The sequence below is a fragment of the Otolemur garnettii genome, unplaced genomic scaffold (assembly GCF_000181295.1).
Source record: "Otolemur garnettii isolate 467f Iridium unplaced genomic scaffold, OtoGar3 scaffold00030, whole genome shotgun sequence".
NCBI lineage: Eukaryota > Metazoa > Chordata > Mammalia > Primates > Galagidae > Otolemur > Otolemur garnettii.
In genome coordinates this window covers 8,310,819-8,331,484 of record NW_003852425.1, presented here as the reverse complement: position 1 = coordinate 8,331,484, position 20,666 = coordinate 8,310,819, and the positions used below count along the sequence as shown (strand labels likewise).

General features: G+C 40.6%; 1 protein-coding gene across 1 annotated transcript in view; it reads left to right on the top strand.

Moving 5' to 3' along the window:
* CAMK4 (calcium/calmodulin dependent protein kinase IV) overlaps nt 1-20,666 on the top strand; it is a 204,612-nt gene that overhangs the window by 137,028 nt on the left and 46,918 nt on the right. The window contains exon 5 of the mRNA XM_012804613.2: nt 9,523-9,595. Within this exon, the coding sequence (XP_012660067.1) occupies nt 9,523-9,595 (73 nt within the window). The remainder of the gene's footprint in view (nt 1-9,522; nt 9,596-20,666) is intronic.

Below are 20,666 nucleotides of genomic sequence, written 5' to 3'. Positions count from 1 at the left end.
CCCTGGCCAGCACCCACATGGATCTATAACTCCCCTGGCCAGCACCCACATGGATCTATAACTCCCCTGGCCAGCACCCACATTGATCTATAACTCCCCTGGCCAGCACCCACATTGATCTATAACCCCCCTGGCCAGCACCCACATTGATCTATAACTCCCCTGGCCAGCACCCACATTGATCTATAACCCCCCTGGTCAGCACCCACATTGATCTATAACCCCCCTGGTCAGCACCCACATTGATCTAGAACCCCTCTGGCCAGCACCCACATTGATCTAGAAACCCCTGGGCAGCACCCACATTGATCTATAACTCCCCTGGGCAGTACCCACATTGATCTATAACTCCCCTGGGCAGCACCCACATTGATCTATAACTCCCCCCTTGGCCAGCACTCACATAGATCCATAACCCCCTTGGCCAGCACCCACATTGATCTATAACCTCCCTGGACAGAACCCATATTGATCTATAACCCCCCTGGCCAGCACCCACATTGATCTATAACCCCCTGGCCAGCATCCACATTGATCTGTAACTCCCCTGGCCAGCACCCACATTGATCTGTAACTCCCCTGGCCAGCACTCACATTGATCTATAACCCCCCTGGCAAGCACTCACATTGATCTATAATCCCCCTGGCCAGCACCCACATTGATCTATAACCCCCTGGCCAGCACCCACATTGATCTATAACTCCCCCCTTGGCCAGTACTCACATAGATCCATAACCCCCTTGGCCAGCACCCACATTGATCTATAACCTCCCTGGCCAGCACCCACATTGATCTGTAACCCTCGGGTCAGCACCCACATTGATCTAGAAGCCTCCCTGGCCAGCAACCACATTGATCTAGAACCCCCTGGCCAGCACCCACATGATCTATAAGCCCCCTGGTCAGTACCCATATTGACCTATAACTCCCCACTGGCCATCACCCACATTGATCTATACCCCCCTGGCCAGCACCCGCATTGATCTATAACCCCTGACTCTCTCTCTGATGTTCAGATGTAACTGGTACTAGTAGTACCTTTGAAACTACTTTTTTAAGTCCATGAATTTATCACTCTTTGGGAGGGATTTTACTAAAGCAGCAAAATGGCAAAGATAACCATCAATAAGATAGAAAAAGCATGAATGAAGCTTTTCACAGGGCACAGCAGAATTCATTTCCATACAACTTTGTATGTAACAGCATAATGGGGTGCTGGCAGAACTTAACCCTGGGTTCCTGAACCTTCTGTATTATTTGGGGCTTTTGTTCTGTGTTATTCGATCCTTCAGCTCACAGTCTTGTCAGACAAATGTCTTTCTCGCATAGACCTACAGTCATCTAATAATGCAGCCATTTGAGAGAAAGCTGCGATCAGTGACAGAGCAATTGGCTCCTAATCTACGTGCCAGGAAGTCTGAGGGCCTCAGGATATGATCAGATTAGAGCCCTTCGGCTGCTATGCCTGCGTTAACTGCCTGGATGGAGATGTGCTCAATTCAATTTGCAGCAATTAGTGTGACAGAAGCAAATGCCCAAGAGTCATCTGCTAAGGCAGGTCCAGGGAGAGACATAGGCAGTGCCTGTATTTTTTCATTCTATAATTTTTAGATAAGAAGGAAAACAGGCCAACTGGGGAGGAGAGGAGTGCATAGACCAACATAGCCAGCCCTAGAAGTAAAAAGTGCAGTTTTATTCAGCAGGAAGGCTTGCTGAGGCCAGGGGAGGGCTTCCCAGATGCTTAGGGAAATGTACCTGCTTCCTTCCCAGACTGGTACATATCTGCTGGGTCCTTTAGCATCTGAGGGGCCTGTGCAGTATGAACTAGAACCCCAGGGCACCCTTCTGGGTCAGTGTTGTCATTAAAATCCTAGAAGACATTTTGTTTTTACATTGAGCCTTCTAGCCTAGCCCACAGATTTTGTGGCAGAGAGACAAACTACATGGCCCTGGGCCTTTGAAAATGATCTTTTTTTTTTTTTTTTGAGACGGAGCCTCAAGCTGTCCCCCTGGGTAGAATGCCATGGCATCACAGCTCACAGCAACCTCCAACTCCTGGGCTCAAGCGAGTCTCCTGCCTCAGCCTCCCAAGTAGCTGGGACTACAGGCACCTGCCACAACGTCTGGCCATTTTTTTGGTTGCAGCCATCATTGTTGTTTGGCAGGCCCGGGCTGGGGATTCGAACCCGCCACCTTAGGTGTATGTGGCTGGCACCTTAGCCGCTTGAGCCACAGGTGCCGAGCCTGAAAATGATCTTAAAATTCAATTAGTTTGCTAAATGTAAAAAGAAACATGACAGTAACTGTGTTTAAATTTAAACAAAACCCCAAGATGCCAACCAAAATTATCCCTCTATTTGTATAGCTTTGAAACCCCTGCAACGATGGAATACTTCATTGCTTCTAAAAATCAAAGTCACTATTTTGTGTAAAGCTATAAAGTCCTGACTATCTATGTGTGGTTCAGTTTTATTGGCAAATTTTTTGAAGTGCCATCTGAATTGTCTGAAGGAATTGTTCTGTGTCGCTTCATGAAACAAAGCTCTCTTTTGCTGAATTTAAATGACATGGATTTCGTCTAAAATAAGTTTTCTAAAAAAGATTTATGGGTGGCGCCTGTGGCTCAAAGGAGTAGGGCGCTGGCCCCATATACCAGAGGTGGTGGGTTCAAACCCAGCCCTGGCCAGAAACTGCAAAAAAAAAAAAAAAGATTTATGTTAGTACAGTGATATTTAAAACTAAGTAACTCTGAGTTTATTCCTAAGGCCAGCAGTAATCTTTCCATTTATTGCATTCTCCTCTGGGAAGCAGGATATGGCTGTTCTCCCTCCGGGGTCAGTGCACTTGGGGTGGGTGTCGTGTCTTGAGTCCAGGGCTTTTGTTTCCTGTGATGATGAACATAGACAAAGGTATTGTCCAAATGTCCTCAGTGTGAAATTTTTCAGTCATCCAGTCACTTGTCAATTAGTATTGATTCCACAAATAATTCATTGACTGCCTGCTATGATCAAGGCTTGCAGCAAAGCTGTGTGGGAGACCCACGCAGCTAGATTGTTAGCGAGAAGGCTAAGAATTTTCCCACAGTGCCCTGCAGAAGGCATTGCCCAGACACATCTACTGCAGTCATGTGATGGAAGTGGAGAGGAAAAAAATTGCAAGATTTCATTTTCTTTTGCTTGGTCAGTTGTAAACCTGAATTTGTGACTTGAGAAGTTCAGTGCTACTGATGTTTCTTGTCAGCTACGGACAGCCTACAGTTTATAAAATATTGAAAATCAAATGTCTGAGTTCTAGAAACCTAACCAACAATCTGACAAACTACTTTAACCAGTCATGCGGGAACAGAACTCCTTTTGGCAGGAGTGGCCTAGAAGGGTAGTGGTTGAAAGGTCTGGTGTGCAGAGCCCCCTTGAGCCGAGGTAAGGATGTATGGCGGTTGGTGCCTCTGCCCTGCACATCTACCCTGGAGGTGTTTCTCACTATAGAATTTATAAAAGCCTCGGCTATACAAGCCTTAGTATAATATGTATTACACTTGTGATAATGCTTTTTTGTTTATAAGTAATTTTTCTCCATCATCTATGGTCATCTGGGGCAGATCTCAAACCTTGTTCTTTTTATATCCAGTACTTGGCTCAAATTACACAGAAACATCTTCCTGTCTAATCCCATGCTCTTCTCCGACACCCCCCCCCCCCCAGCTCCTACCCTCCCTGCATCTAGAAAACTTCCATGCACCTTTCATGTCTGAGCTGAGATGTAGCTGTTTCTGGAAACTCTTTCCTCCCCTACATAGCCTCCAGAACAGATTGCCTGTCTTTTTAACACACTGTATTGAATATTATCTGTCTACTTACACCAAGAGAAATGTCCTGAGTGCAGAGGATGGGTGTTTATTACTGAGTGGGCAGGACATAGCAGCTACTTTATAATATCAATTGAATAGATAGATATATCTGTTGTAATGCACCCTCTGATTAGTTAGATGAATGGCTTTATTAATTTCACATATTTCAGGGAAATTTAGCAAAATTTCCATTAAATGTTCTTCATAACCCTAATACTTGTCCCTCCATCCTATCAAAAACAAGTCCCAAGAATATTCACTTCTTGGGGTCCTAGGAATTCACATAAGGACATGTTCTTAGTTCGTCCCAGTTGCTATGAAAAAATTCCTTAGACTAAATGGCTTATAAACCACCAAAGTTCATTTCCCATGGTTCTGTAGTCTGGAAAGTCCAAGATCAAGGTCCCAGTAGACTGAGTGTCTGTCAAGGGGGTGCTCTTTGGTTCGTAGACAGTGTTTTCTCTCTGGGTCCCACCATGATGGAAGGACAGAGGAACCCTGCAGGGTGTCTTCTGTAAGGGCCATAATCACATTCACAAAGGCTCTGTCCTCATCACTGAATCACCACCCAAAGGCCCCCACCCCTTAGCACCATCACATTGGTGATTAGGTTTCAAAATATAAATTTTGAGGAGACACAAACAATTAGCCCACAATAGGCATTTAATCCTAAATTATATCCAAGTGAAAACACACAAGCACTATGTCTAAGCGAAAGCTTGAGACTTCGTAATAAAGCAAAATGCAGAGAGGAAGTTCTAGTGTAAAGCGCTGCCTCTCCCAGAGGTGCTAATGCCCATAAGAACTGTGCGCTGTAGCACACAGCTGGGGACATGGCGCTTGGCTGTGCAAGTGGCTTCTGCTCCAGCCTAGGAGTGCCAAGTGCAGGACCTGAGTTGTGCCTTCTGGAGGGTACTACAAAGAAGTGGTACAAAAGTCCTAAACTGGGTGAGTGACTGTGGGAAAAATGCAGTTTTTTTTCGAGTCAAAATGGAATCAAGTTTATACTCTTGGGAGAATGAAGGTTGGACAGAGTTAACTACCAGCCATTCTTTTCAGTCTTTGTAACAACTCCCTTTAAGGAGACTGGAGAAACCTAAGCTCCTGAGGCTGCAGGAGCAACACCTACTCCTGTTAGTGTTGAAGACACTAATTACATTCGTGCTGGGCGATGGATGCACCACAGCATCCAAAGTTAGAGCAAAATGCAGAGAATGATGTCATGGTAGCCAGAGGCCCCCACTTGCTCTGTCCCAGCAGCCTTCTTTCCTCCTTCCCATGTACTTCATTTTAAAATATTAAGAAACTATACAAAAATTATTTCAACTAAATTTTTAGTAAGTAGACTAATTTATAATTAGAAATATCTGGAGTCTTATAAGGAAATATTATATGAAAATGATTTTCAAGAACTAATTGATAATTATCTCCTGAATATTATAATCTGCTTTCTCATTTTGTTTGACCCTAATGCCAAAGAAATAGCCCCCCCCCAAAAAAAAAGTAAGGAAGGATATTTCATCTTTGGTTTTTTGAAAGGAAGATGAATCTCTCTTTCTTGCCAGTGTTCAAAATAACTGAATAGGTAAATTAAGATAATTGAAATTTTTGTATTAATATAGTTTTTTTTGAATCTTGATAACTATAATCATTGAGGTTTGTTTTAAAACATTTTTTTTTTTACTTTTGTGCTATGTTTTGTTCTTTTCTTCCTTCCCCTCTATTACCTCCTTTAGAAATAGTTAATGGATTCTAAATTCAACTTTTTAATACCAGCTACTTTGAGAACTTACAGCTCCCTGTCATAACACTTAAAGAAAACATAAACCAAAGGGAGCTCCTCCCTGAAAAATAGCAATTTGAGGCATTGTCTAAGCAAAGTTTCTATGCAAAATGACAAAAAACTGTTGAAACGCCCTCTTTTATGTTTTGAATTGACCATTTTCAAACTTTGCACCAAATGAAAACATCTTACACAGGTGGTAATCTACAGCTGTTAGGAAGGCGTCTTCTCCTGAAATTCTGGGCGGTTAGACACAGCAGCAAAGTAGTTTTTCAGTCTCCTCAAATCTTCCCATAAGAAGAAACAGAGTTAAGTAGGTCAGGAAAACTCAAAATTCAGGTGATATCTGCAACAAAACCAGGTGACAGGGACTCCCCTGAAACCTCAAATTCAACTGGCTGAGGACCAACTAGTGACAACTCAGAGCCACTTGGCGTTATCAGTGTGCAGGAGGAAGGGAAGGAAATGAGTGGGCGAATGGGAACCCAAGGACAGGCAAGCACTCAAATCTCCCACATCTCCTAGTTACTGGGAAGGACAGGTCAATACCAAAGAGCCCCTGGAATTGGGAGAGGTTTTAGCCATCTAAATTTCTGAGCGGGATGCGGGGAGCACCTGTGCAGAGGTCTGAAAGGCTGATGCATAATTATGGCCTGCGAACTCTTGAAACTAACATCTAAAGCCTTTCGGGGAAAGAGTCTTATATTTAGGGAAAACTGGGAAGAATAAGTTAATTAGTGTAGAGATGGGAAAGACAAGGGAATGGATTTTCTGCAGTTGAGGACACATATCTCAGAAAGGATAAGTCTGTATTCTTGGAAACTTTAGGAAAATAACCAGAAAGTTGAGAGCCACGAGACTAGAAAGGACATCTTGACCTGTCACTCTGTCAAAAGGTTAACTGCACCAATTTGGCCTAACAATTATTAGTCATAGAAAAGTATGTATGTTAAATCCAATACAGAATGATTAGAAGAGAACAGAAAGTAAGGAACAGAATAAAATTCCTTCAGCTAGTGAGAACATATCAGGAAGAATTGCCCACGCACACACACACAAAGATGAAAATACAACTTAATACAGTATTGTGCTCAAATTAAGAAAATTATAGAAGAAAGAACAATATAAACCAAAAGTAGGAAAACTCATAATGTATAATTGGACTCCCTAAAGAAAACCAAAGCAATGGAAGAAAAATGCAAAGCATTCTCCTTCAAGAAAAAATAACTAAGAAAATCCCATGAAGGCTATGTTAACCAGTTTGGTGAAAATATTTCAAATTATATATAAAACCAGCACACCGAACCCCATGACTGCATTAATGTACACAGCTATGATTTAACAAAAAAAGAAAAAAAAATTTTAAAAAAGAAAACTTGCCCAAAATTAAGAAGGAAAAAGAAAAAGCACTCTAAATTGAAAGATCATTTTATAAGTCTGGATAACTCAATCCAGAACCTTTAAATTGAAAGAAAATCCCTTGATTGTATTCATGCTATAAGAGCGAGTTATCATCAGGTTTTCTGTCACATTTTACATCATGAGAAAAGTGAGTCAGCAACCTACTCAGATAATCAAGCCTCCTTTCCTCACCCCTGACACCTCATTTGAAGTAACAATCTTTTACTTTATTTGTTGCTAATAATTATACTGCAACCAAGTTTTCCTTTTTAAAGGTGTTCTTATTTCCCCCCAGTTCTGATAGCTGTATATCATATTCTGATAGCTGTATATATTGTACATTGTTGGTTCATACTTGGGGGATTGCAAATGCCAATATCACCAAGAGTAGAGAACCCTCAGACCAACCAAAAAAGAAGAGACTGACATTATTGTATTGTAGCATTATGTTAAAAACATTAAAACAAAAATACATTCCTAACTGCAAAAGAATTAAAATTAAAAAGAAAGCACATGAAGTGGACCACATAGTGAAGGATTTATTATAGAAAACGGTTATGTACATATTAGCATAACACAGTCTGATTATTGATGAAATGAGTGGGTGTGAATATATGTATTTGTATCTGTTTTTTAGGGAAGGATAAAACATAAAAATTTTAAAAAATATTACCACTATCTTCTGCTAGAAGGAAATAGTGCTCCTTGGAGAAATGGCTGTTCCCCAGGTCAGGAACAGCAAGTGTGCAAAACCAGCCTGGAGAATCGTGTCACACCAGATGAAAAAGGGGCCACCAAAGACATCAAAAGTCATTGAAAAGCCCACACTGACCCCAAAGGGGACAATCTCTGTATCAATGAGAAAAAGAGTTAGAGTAGATTTAAAACACATGAAATACAGTTAAACCTCTAATTTCAAAGTGATTCCAAGAAAGCAAACAAAGACACTAATTGGCCACAGTTTGAAGGTGTGGGTGAATCAACATATGTTTTGAAAACTAGTAAGTTAAAAAAATTAAGAATTTATCTGGATGGACATAGTGACTCTTGCTTCTAACCCTAGCACTCTGGGAGGCCGAGGTGGGAGGACCACTTGAGCTCAAGAGTTTGAGAACAGCCTGAGCAAGAGCAAGACCTATCTCTACTAAAAACAGAAATATTAGCTGGGCATTGTGATCTACTCCTGTAGTCCTAGGAGGCTGAGGCAGGAGGATCTCTGAAGCCCAAGAGTTTGAGGTTGTTGTGAGCTATGATGATACCAAGGCACTCTACTCAGGGCGACAGAGTGAGACTCCTTCTCAAAAAGGGGGAAAAAATTAAGAATGTATCCTATCTTTTGTATAAGAATTGTAACACTAGAAAATTTTCAGCTAATAAGAGAGGCAATGATAGAATTAGGTTTTACCCACTTGAAACCTCTAATGAGCTCATGGATCTAGACATTGATTATCAGCTGCTGTAAACAACACAAAGTGGAGAATGATTGAACATGGAAATACACAATGCCACCTATAAAGTGGACCTGCTAAAAAGTCAGTCTGGATCCGATCAAGACCCTTCTGGCTCTGACTATCCATTAATAAGAAACAGAGAGGGCAGAGAAATGGCTTCAAAGACACCAAGATGATAGAATCTGGTTGCTGAGCTATGGGAAACATTAAAGAAGTGACTAGCTTGGAAGGTGTGGATGAATCAACATATGTTTTGAAAACTAGTAAGTGAAAATAATTAAGAATTGCAAAAATAAGAAAGGCGTGTGTGTGTGTGTGTGTGTGTGTGTGTGTGTGTGTATGGAGAGAGAGAAGAGAAGAGAGGAGGGGAAGGAGGGAGGAGAGGAGAGGAGAGGAACCCTGAAGGTTAAAAGAGAATAGGAGACAGATATATTGATCAATTAAGTTTCCTGAACCTTATATGGATACTGAGTCAAACAAACAATGCTTAACATGTCTAAAGCAAATGGAAATTCAACACACTGCATCTTGATAATATTAAGGAATTATTGTACTAATAATATACAGATAATGATACTGACACTGTGGTTTTGATTAAAAGAGCCCTTATCTTTTAGAGATACCTCCTTAAATGTCTAGAAATGAGATGATATGATGTCTGATATTTACTCCAGAATAACAAGGAGAGGAAGCAGTCGAGCGGATAGATTAAACAAGACTGGCCATGAATCAGTAGTCGTTAAAGTTCTGTAGTAATTACACGAGAGTGTTTTGTTGGGTAAAGTCTATTTGGTATGTATGATTCACAATTTTCCTCAAATGGGATGGGCATTTAAAGCCAAGGCAAAATAAATGTATTTCATTTTCCTAAGTAAACTCAAGTCTCAGAGTGCCGGCTTACAGAAATCTTTGTCCTGGTGTTATGGAAGCCTGCTGCACCAATGTAAATGCACCTTCTTTGACATTGATGTAAATGACTTTTTGTTAACACCCACTCTACTGAGTACATGTGTCCTTTATTTTTTATTTACTTTTTTAGGATTGTGGAGAAGGGATACTATAGTGAGCGAGATGCTGCTGATGCTGTTAAACAAATCCTGGAGGCAGTGGCTGTAAGTATGAGGCAATGGCAATGGTGTGAAGTCTTTGCCACATGGTCTGTTAGTCTTTATGACATAGTCTATTATTTGGAGTTGGTTATCTAACTAAAAGACTTGTATATCTTTGATAAACTGCAAAACTAACAAAAATGCATGAAATATTTACTAGAAAACATTTTGAATAAATTGATATTTTCTGTTGAAAAATAGATGCAGTCCTCCTATATATATACGTGTAAGTTTGCTAAATTAATTTCCACTTTGTTATTGTGAGGCCAAATCAGACTTTCTTCCCTTTAGTTGTTTCTCATCTGTTTCTTCCTCATTTCCTGAGTTTGCTTCTTTATCGTTTTAGTCGTTTTGTTAATTTGGTAGAGAAGTAAAGGCAGGTGGACTGTGATGTGTCTGGAGCGTGGAGAACAGAGATTACTGACTTTGCTTCCAAGATAAGAAATGAATGAATCAGAAGAAACAAAATGCAGCAACTGTATTCTTTTAAGGAAAAATTAATGTTAATATTTTAAACTGGAACTCAAGTTTTGTAATGGTGGAAATAAATGCACCCACATTTACAAAAAATACATATAATTTTAAGAAGCTTATTTGGATTGCATTCTCTGGGAAATATTTGCCTACGTAAATGAGACTTTACTGGTTAAAACCTTCCTGTATATTTGAGGATGTCTGATACATGCAGGGACACTTTGGTGATTCATTTATTGAATAGAAAGCCTGAACAAACTATTCTCTGAATAATCAGGACAGGGCCAAGGGGAGATATTTATCAGGATTAGTTAAAGAGACAAATCTATAAATAACGTCCATAATTAGGACATAGTCTATTATTCAGAGTTAGTTATCTAACTAAAAGCATTTTTAATATCTCAAGAAATCAGCCACAGTGACCCAATCACAGTCCTGCGAATTTTGCCCACAGAAAAAGCAGAAAGGAAAGGAGAAAGGAAGGGAAGGTAGGGAAGAAGGGAGGGAAGGAGGACAGAACCTGATGTCTAAGTAGCTTATATACCAACGAAGAAAAGGAAACACAACCTTCACAATCGTTGCATGGGGCTGCTAGAAAGAGCTGGTCTGTGGTCTAACCAAATACAATATTAAGGTATCAACACCAAGTTCAATAGGTTTTAAAGGGTGTCCCTTACAAATTATTCCTTGCTATAAAAATGTTTTGGTCTTTCTGTTACGATAAGGAATAAAAAGTTTGAAACAGGGATGAATAAAACCTAGAGAATATGCCACAGAATTTTGCTCTGCAGCCCCACTCCTGAGTATGTGAATATCAAATTCATCTTCTCACTGCATCCTAAATCACCACCACGTTCCAGAATTTCCATCATGCACAGTATATTTACTATTTCTGGTTTCCGAGGCTTGCAAACTTGGGAACAAGTTCCAACTTTTCCATTTCCTTCTCTCCTCACATCTACCTTTCCAAATTCATTTGAATCTTTCTTCACATCTCCATGAACTTAATTCTGTTCCCCCTCATGCTGTTTCTGGCATATTTTCAAAATAAGCAAAAAAAGAAAAAAATTACTCTAGTTGCTTCCAGTTCTCATTCTTAAATATAAAAGTAGAATCGTCTCTTATAATCACTATTTTTATTTTGTCACTTCTGAGTTCAATAATGGCAATCTCATGCCTTCCTTAAATAACCATTTTAAGACTGAATTTCTTATTAGTATATGCTGTAGATTCTCTAGTCAAACTTGCTGGCAGTGTCCTGCTATCACTTTACCCAAATCCGGCAGCTGGGACAGCAGTTAAGAGTACTTTGGGAATCAGACAGGGTGGGTTCAGTTTCTAGCTGTGTGAACTTGAACATAATACCAAACACTTCTAAGCCTTGTTTTCTTCTTATAAAATATGCATAGCAATCAACCTAACAAGGTCGTGGAAAAGATCAAATGAGCTAATGTATAGAAGTCACAGCAATGCTCAAAAAAAGAGGGAAAAAAGGATAAGCAACTTCACATATGCATTTAAAGATTTATTGCATGTTGTAAATGTATCCAAAAATACCTATATCCCAAGTAGGTGATAAAATCAGAAACAGGCGGTTAATGTTGTGTTCCTTGACCCGGGCACTAATTGCATAGATAAGTTCAGTCTGTGAACATTCAGTACACATATATGTACTTTTCTGTATGCGTATTTTACTATTAAAAAGTTTTACAAAGACGTGTGCTGAGAATTTAGTATGCATGTGTGTGTATAGTTAGAATGTCAGCACACTGTGTATGTGTGTTTGCAATGCACCCAGCTGAATTCATGCCCTTTTCATGTTTCTAGTTATGTGACATTCTGTTGTCTGTCAGATTTTGTTTTTCCTTTCTGGGACAGTGGCACATTATGCACTGATGCCAAGTGAGACAGTGAGTGGGGATGTGACAGTGAGGGGGGAGGGACATGGGTCCCTCAGGCTGCCACACGCCCCTCCCATGCTGTTCTACTGACAAGACATTATTTCTAAATGGGGTGATCTTCAATATGGTTGTTGTGAGAGCTTCTCATTTGCCCTTGGTGCACGTGCCAGGGTGCACGCCCTCAGAGGGATGTGCTGGCAGGCTGCAGTCTGGGCAGGCGCCCAGCAGGCAGCCTGGCCAGTGGTCAGCCCTCCTGCCTCCCCTCACTGCAGCTTTTGTCCTCACCTGATTCCTGTTGCTCCCTTCCAACCAACTTTTCTACTTCTCAGACTCACAAAGTGACAGATGGTCCACTTAACATTCTTGCGTTAGCATGTTACAGTAAAAACTGGAATCTTACTCAAAACGGACACAAATATCAGTGGATCTCAATTTCAGATTTCAGGCCAGGAGCTACATTTGGTCCCACTGGAGTCAGGCGTCATTTTCTAATCTAATCAGTGGTGGGCAGGTGCGAGTGGTGCTGGCCAGGACTGGGCCAGTGTCTTTCTGAGGGAAAAGGACAATTGTTGCTTGTGGGCTAGAGTGACACGCCGAAAGATGTGCCTTTTACTACTCTCTAGTCTGCTACCTTCTCTCCACGTTCCACTCCATTCCTGAATTTTCACTGCATCCTAGATGCAATTTTTTGCACCATAAAAGCATAGTTGCTCCTTGCAGATGATGTCATTTTGGTGGAAGTACTTCCTGTTTAGCATGGAGGAACCCTAATAACTTTTCCACGTCTCACTTGAGTCATCCCTCATTCCCACATTTCCACCTCTGCAAATCAAGCTGTTGGTTGATTCTCTCATTCAGTGAAACAAAAAAAGAACCCTTACAAGGCTCCTTCATCTTATTAAGTGGCACTACCATTCAGCAATTGTTTGTTAAAACCTGTACTTCACCCTTGATTTGTTTACCTTGCATCCTCCAAATTATAATCTGAATGTGACCACTTTTCATCTTCACTAAGCCATAGCCCGAGCCTTGGTCTTCATCGTACCCCACTCAGACTGCCGCAGATACTTCTAGAGGGGTAACCTACTTCCACTACCTAATGTCCATTCTCTCGATTTCATCCAGTTATTATTTAAATTACAAATCAATCATACCATTTCTATGCTTACACTGCCAATGGCAGGGTGAGGAACCTTTTCTTGCTGGAAGGCCATGTTAATTTATCTATAATCAAATAAGGCCGTATTCAAAAAACTTCAATTAGATATACTTTAAAATGTATATTAATTTGTAAAAGTCTAACTACTGTGCACTTAACAATTTCAAAAATTAAAACTGTTTGTTAATTTTAAAGTTAACCAATCTTGTAATGACTCTGTTGTGTCGGCTTTTTGTTGGAAGCATCTGGATATTTGGTTGCAGCATGGAGGGCAGCAGTTCGAGTTGATCCTCTAGATGTGTATCAGTCACTGGTGACCTTAAGGGCACCTTGATCTGGGTTAGGGAGGAGAATGTAGATTTGCAACAATAAGTAGTTAAAAAGCAAGAAAGCATTTTTTGGGTGGGTTGCAGAATGCATGGGCATTCTACTGCATTTTTCCATGACTTTAAAATGTCATTCTACTAAGATCTCAATCAGTTTCATCCGTAGTTCTTTAAGTGCCTTTGGCAATGATGTCAACTAGATGAGGCTGAAACGCGAACTTGAATGTGATGTCGTGGTTCTCAAAGGCAGTGAATCTTTCATTGTATTCTCCAGTTCACAGGTCTATAACAGCTGTGTGTTCTTCAGATAATTCACATCCATCATCCTGCTCATTGATGACCTTTGCTGACTGGGGAGAATCTGCCTATGAAATTTCTTTTTGAAGATGACGTCTTTTGAAAAAGATAGCTTTTTTTCAAAATACTTGGATTTTTTGCCACATATCATATATAGACTTAGTTTTAACTTGGAAATAAATATCCAAGTTGTTTTGCTTTGACATAAGATCACACAGAAATGCATTCCTATAGAAATCTTCTTTCAGTAATTCACTTTGCTGATTCTGTTCTTCATAAAATTTAGCTATCTGTTCTCACCGAGATAAAATTTAGGCTAACACCTGTCCCTGAGATAGCCAATGCAGTGTAGAATGATATGAGAAATCCACACTGAGCACCTCCTCGTTCAACGTTAGCATGTTAACATTGGCATAAACATAGCCGATAACCTATAACTTGTCACAATAGTAGCACAGAGATTTTCCTGATGCAAGATACAAGGGAAAGAAGTGAGAGCATCTAGATCTGTAAATACTTCTTTTATCTGTGCAATAAACCCTTCATGTTTTCCTGTCATGGAAGGTGCACTGTCTGTACCTACACTCACTAAGTTACCAAAGTCAGGCCAACTTCGTAACATTTATCTTGAAAGCTTTTGAAGATATTCATTCCCCATGTTCTGTTCACAGGAGTGCCCAGAGGGAATAATGCTTCATAGCAAAGAAAATCTTCTGAATGACATATAAAGGCTATGCCTGGTCAGTAGTATCAGTTGATTCATCCAAAGTGATTGAATAATAATAAATTTTCCTTTTGAACTATTGCATGAAGTTGTTCTGTTAAATTTGCAGGCTAATTCATGCTGCTGATCAGTTATGGTCATCCTTAAAAGGAGCAGTTGTTTGTGCTTTGAAACATTATCGGGGTCTAAGCATCCTACAACTTCATTGATGCATTCTCTCACGATATCTGCACTTGATTGGCTTCCCTTTTTTCCCAGGTACATCAGCTACTTTATATGTTGGTTCAGTGTCATTATCTCCACATCTTATTGCTGCTTGGAAGAATAGTCTTTGCTCTTGCTTTTCATCTTTTAATTTCTGTGGTACAACCTTGTATGTGTCTCCCCTAATTTAAAACATTGGTAGTTCTTGTGAGTGTTATAATGCTGATAAACATTGGATTTCTTTAATGTTGATATTGCAGTATTACAAAGCAGGCAAATTATCTCCTTTTTAACAGAAAGAAGATAACATTACAATTTCCAATCCTCATTGAAAAAATCTGTTTTCTTCATTCAGCGTTCTCTTCATCTTCTTGGACGTGATGGGCTGTTAAGCAGACAATTAATAAGTACTGTTGAGGCTCGGCGCCTATAGCTCAACCAGCTAAGGCACCAGCCATGTACACCTAAGATGGCGGGTTCGAATCCCCAGCCCGGACCCGCCAAACAACAATGAAGGCTGCAACCAAAAAATAGCCGGGCGTTTTGGCGGGTGCCTGTGGTCCCAGCTACTTGGGAGGCGGAGGCAGGAGACTCGCTTGAGCCCAGGAGTTGGAGGTTGCTGTGAGCTGTGATGCCACGGCACTCTACCCAGGGGGACAGCTTGAGGCTCTGTCTAAAAAAAAAAAAAAAAGAAAAAAAAAGTACTGTTGAGCTGGGCAACTATTCACAGATTCCACTTCAAACAGAAACGCAGTGCACCAGTTTCAAAAGCTATTCACAGACTGGCGTCCTCGACTCCCTTGAACTCTTGTCGCAGCCCTGTGTGGGAGGTAGTGGCCCCCGTCAGACGAGGGAAGTTAGAACTAAATCATGAGCATAGCAGCCAGCAGTTTAGCCCTCGTGACTTACTAATGTTCTAAGTGTTCCGGTCAATCTAGGATTACTTAATTAAACTTCTTTTATGTTTTGGTATTTTAAATAAGTTCATTTAAAAAATAAAAATACAAAATACGAATAAAAACACATTAATAAAAATAAAAGGATGTATTCTATAAAATTTGGATTCAGTCAGAAGGTTAAACCTAGAGGGCCACATGTTCCCCCTGCCTGACCAAGGGCGTCCCATTGAAAATAGGATAAAATCAAAATTGCTTAACGCACTCTATGGTGCCCTACATAGGCAAGTTCCTTCCTGCCCTTCCAATCTCACTACGTACTATTTTCATTCTCCCGCACGGTGCATGAGCCACAGTGACCTTGTTTAGTGACCCTGAGAGAGATGTAAGCTCTTTCTCATCTCGGGGTCCTGGCTGTTTCTCTTCCTGGAACGCTAGTGCATCGTAACTTTCTGAGGCCGCTGCCTTGTCTCCTCTCCAGAAAGCCCTTCTCTGACCACCCTGCCTGCAGTAATGCTCCCCACTCCCTCTCTAAGCCATCTTTAATCCCATTACCGTTTGTCATCATCTTTTTTTACATTTATAATTATTTGCAATTGTACCTTATTTTGTCTGTGTGTGTAGTGTTTACTGTCTTTTCATAAAGTAGGAACTTTGCTCTATTCATTTTTATATTCCCAGTGCCTAAAATAGTACCTGGTAATAGTAGGTACTCAGTGAATATTTACTGAATGAGTAAGTGAAAATTCATCAAAACATTCAGTGACTGCCCCTATTCTATAGCTGGACTTTCTGGTGGCCCTGGTCATGATCAGCTTCACTCTCATTTTCCTACTCATTTCATAGCCAACAAAGCTATGTAACTTGCCACCACGCATGAAATTCTTTCTCAGCTCCCTTACGCTCATTTGATTGTTTCCCTGTCATTCAATACTCACCTACGTCAGCATATACTTTCCAGTTACCTCCATCCATTTAAATCAGCTCTTGATGCTCTTGGCTTATCACAGCGGGCGTACTTCAATTTAAGGATCCCTTAAGTAGCAGACTGGGGAAGCTATTCTCATTCAGTGAAGGAGAAATGCATGTTCTCGGCATCAGAATTTTCCACCACTGGAGTTATGCTAATTAAGGGGGAGAAAAGCTCAAGCAGGGATGCTCCTTATAGGGGTGCCCCGCATAGAATGGAGGAAGTAGAGTTCCTAAACTTCTGGTTCAGGTCTTCAAAGATAAATTACTTAATCTACTGAAAATCCTGCCTTAAAAAATGTTATCTTTTCTGTTCGCAGAGTTCTAATTTGGGAGGTAAGCTACCACATTCAAGTCAAACATTCTTTTAAAGAAGCTTTATAAAAATCAGATTATCTTGGGCGGCACCTGTGGCTCAAAGGAGTAGGGCGCCGGCCCCATATACCGGAGGTGGTAGGTTCAAACCTGGCCCTGGCCAAAAATTGCAAAAAAAAAAAAAAAAGAAATAAAAAAGTCAGATTGTATCTGATTAGTTGCAGAAAATTAAAATGATGTCCCTAAGTGTTTCACAGGTAGAAAGCAAAGCAATTTAAAACTTGTGAGAAATGGCTGGCATTTATGAAATAGTTTATTGTTAACTGCCTTGCTATAGATAGCTATGAAAAATAGGACAGTTGGGAACTCAAAGTAATCAGCGATACATGTCACATTTGCTCTGGATCCCAGTTATATGACTATATCGAGCTTGGTTGTTGAGAGCACAGAAGCAGAACACTGAAAGATTGCAGAGTTCTAGGGAAATATGTTACAGGTATAATTATACCCCTTATGTAACACGGCTCACAATCCTTCCCTCCATCCCCATTCCATCCTAATTCTTGCTCCACATATTATACAGTATTTCCCTAACTGTAACCTTGTTCCTTCTGCTCTTTGGGCTTTAAATAGCATTTGTGAAGCCTTTGAAACTGTATTTCAAAACCCCTTGGGATTTGAATTCATTCCAAGTAAGCCTTTAAAAGCAAATCCGTAAGCTTTCTTGTGGATTCTCTCTTCTTGAAATGAATTCCTGTTGTCCCAGATTAAACAGTATAGGGCCATCTAGGGTCATCTCGTTCTAGCACACTGACAAACCATAAAGCCCCCTTTCCCATTGACTCAGAGAGATAACTGGGGAATATTCTGAATCCACTGATGTCTCGTACTGCCACCACCACATCCAGCTCTTTCCTTGTCACCACTGATATCCTGCCATTCCTCTCTTTCCAAAATGCCGTTCTCCCCCTCATTTTCCCAGCCTGCCTTCTCTTTTTCTAGCCATAGTTCTCTTTGATATGTCTTAATTTTAAATGACTTCAGAGCCTAGAGAAATTTATCTATATGGAGGGTAGTACTGAATAAAAAAATACAAAGAGATTGTTGAGGAGCTATTCAATCTGCTCTCACAGCACGTAGCTTCCTGGTTCAGATCCTGGTAGAGACTGAGATGACAGTGCTGGACAGTTGCCCAGGGAGGCAGCTAACCCTTCAGAATCGTCAAAGTCAGCACAGGATCTAAGCATCAAAGAAAAAAGGAGGTGGATGTGATTATAATAATTCAGGAAAAGATCAGATAGTAAAAGCTCCTTTGGGTTAAAAAAATGCTAAATCAACAGAAGTAGCTTATCAGAGGACCCACTGATACCAAATCGGTGAGTAGCTGTGGAGGAGCTGAGACACGGAACGAGGTGTTGTGGAGGTTAGCGACTTCAGAAAACAAAGTGAAGAGATTGAAGTTATTCCAACGTGGAGCACGGAAGCAGGTGCTCTCAGAGCTGTGACGAGGGCTCACTGTTTGGCTGATGTGGGTGTCTCTGGGCTCTGAAGAACCACCTGTGAGGCTGGAACTCTGACCTCTGAGGATGATGCTCCAGCAGCTGGCTGTGGTGCCGTTGACAAGGGGCACTGAGCTGGAGTCCCTGAGCACCGGGAAAACCAACAGTTGGAGTCACCTGCGGCCTGCCACGGCCAGGTGAAAGGGTGGCTCTAGGGTGACATAGTGCAGAATGATAGGCAGAAGACCAGACTCAGCACATAGGAAGGAGCTCTTTCCTTCCTTCCCTCCAGCCTTCCCCTGCCTCTCTCCCTCATGCCCTCCCATGGCAAAATCACACAGGGAACCAGCGGGAGAAGGAAAACTGTGGCTGGAAATTCAAACCTTGGCATCATAAAATGGGCTCTAGAAAGATGGATGTAAACTTGAGAGACAATAGCTTAATATACTGTGCAGGAAGTTATTTAAAAACAAGAAGTAAATTCTCAAAGTTCCCATTACTATTCATGGAGTCTTCTACCATGTTCACAGTGTATTCAAGTTCATGAAATGCCTGTTACTGAACCCATAAAGGGGTTGGGTAACAGCCTTGGTACCACCACTTGCCACACAAAGAGCTAATTATTGAAACACTGAAGAAGTCAGTCAGGAGAACAGGAAAAATAGGATCAGGGTGGCGCCTGTGGCTCAACGGAGTAGGGCGCCAGCTCCATATGCCAGAGGTGGCAGGTTCAAACCCAGCCCTGGCCAAAAACTGCAAAAAAAAATTAAAAAAAAAATAGGATCAAATTTATCTCTCTCCCTGACTAATGGCAAGGGCTTTACAGTGGGTTGTGGGATATGGGTTTAAATGCATAGGGTTTCAGGTGGTCTGATTCACCAATCAGTTGCTGGTGATGGAGGGTGGGTCTTGTGGAGAGGCTAGTTAAATCAGATTATTTGGCTTCACTGGTGAAGTCTGAAGGAACAAAATGACACCTTGGGAAAGGTGTTATCTTGCAAGGCTGACTATAGTTCTAGAGGTCAATGAAATCAAAACAGGGCCACTCTAAAACAAATTACTCTCTATGTTAGTACCAAGGACTATGCTTGATACTGTTTACAAATTTAGTGGGCATTGTAGACATCATTTAACTTTACATTATTTGACACATTAAAGCCATCTTGCATTCCAGCCTCATTCTTCATTGGTAGAGCCAATTTCTCTTTTAGAAAGGCAGAAGGTGCCAGAACTTCTTTTCCCAGCCTCCCTTGCAGCTAGGGCAAGGTCCTATGACCTCTTCCTGCACAATGAGTTCTGAGGGGCAGTCTGCTGGTAAATTCTGGGAAAAGTATCCCTTTAATAAAAGGAGACCCAAGAGAGAAAAGGCCATTTCTGTTTCATTGGCATGGTCGAGGGTCTGCACATAATGTTGGGAACTGTTTTTCTGTCTCGTATTTATGAAGGGAAACCTAACTAGTCTTGAAGGCAGAGAAGAAAGATGGCAGCTTTGGAATTCTCCTGCGTGACATCTCATAGAGGATAATAACGGTTTCTCAACATTTCTACCACTTTTAATTGTACATCTCATTACTTGAAGCAATAAGATACTAAATTGTTTCTTGAATAAACTTTCACGTATATGTGCTAATAATGATAGTGTGGTCAGAACAAATTATATAATTTTCCATCTCCATTTAAACATAACACTCAGAGCATACTCCTAGATAAAAAGTTTCTAGTCCCACAAATTTCTAAAAACTGAGTTTCACTGACTATCAGACAGACATACACCCACACATTGCTAAATCAGGATTAAGTCTGATTTGAAGGGACAGTGAGGTTTAAAGGTATTAGAAATAAGCTTGCTTCTGGCATGTGTTCTTTGTTGCAAATATCGTTCTTGCTTGGGTCCACGTATTGTCAGTGAATAGGTTCTGAAAGCTCATTTGAGCAATAAGAGGCTAAAACAACAAATGTAGGTGTTTTCGTTGTCTGTTTAAAATCTGTCAGTTCCTATGGTATTTGCCCTCTTTTCTCTAGGGAGATTTTGTCTCTTCTTACTCAGATTTGAACACTGATCTCTGGAGGATGGATTTTAATTAATGCAAGGTTCAAAGTATTAAAACTCTATAATGATAATTTTACCAGTAAAAAGCAAAAGTGTTTATGTATTCTTACTTAGAATTGAGAGATCATAGTTACAAGAAATAACAATTTTCTTCATGTTCTGGTATTTTGATTTATAGACATAGATTAAATTAGACTAGTGGCTCAACTGCAGCAGAGATATTTTATCAGAAAGAAACTTTGGAGCAGAAAAAATAATCT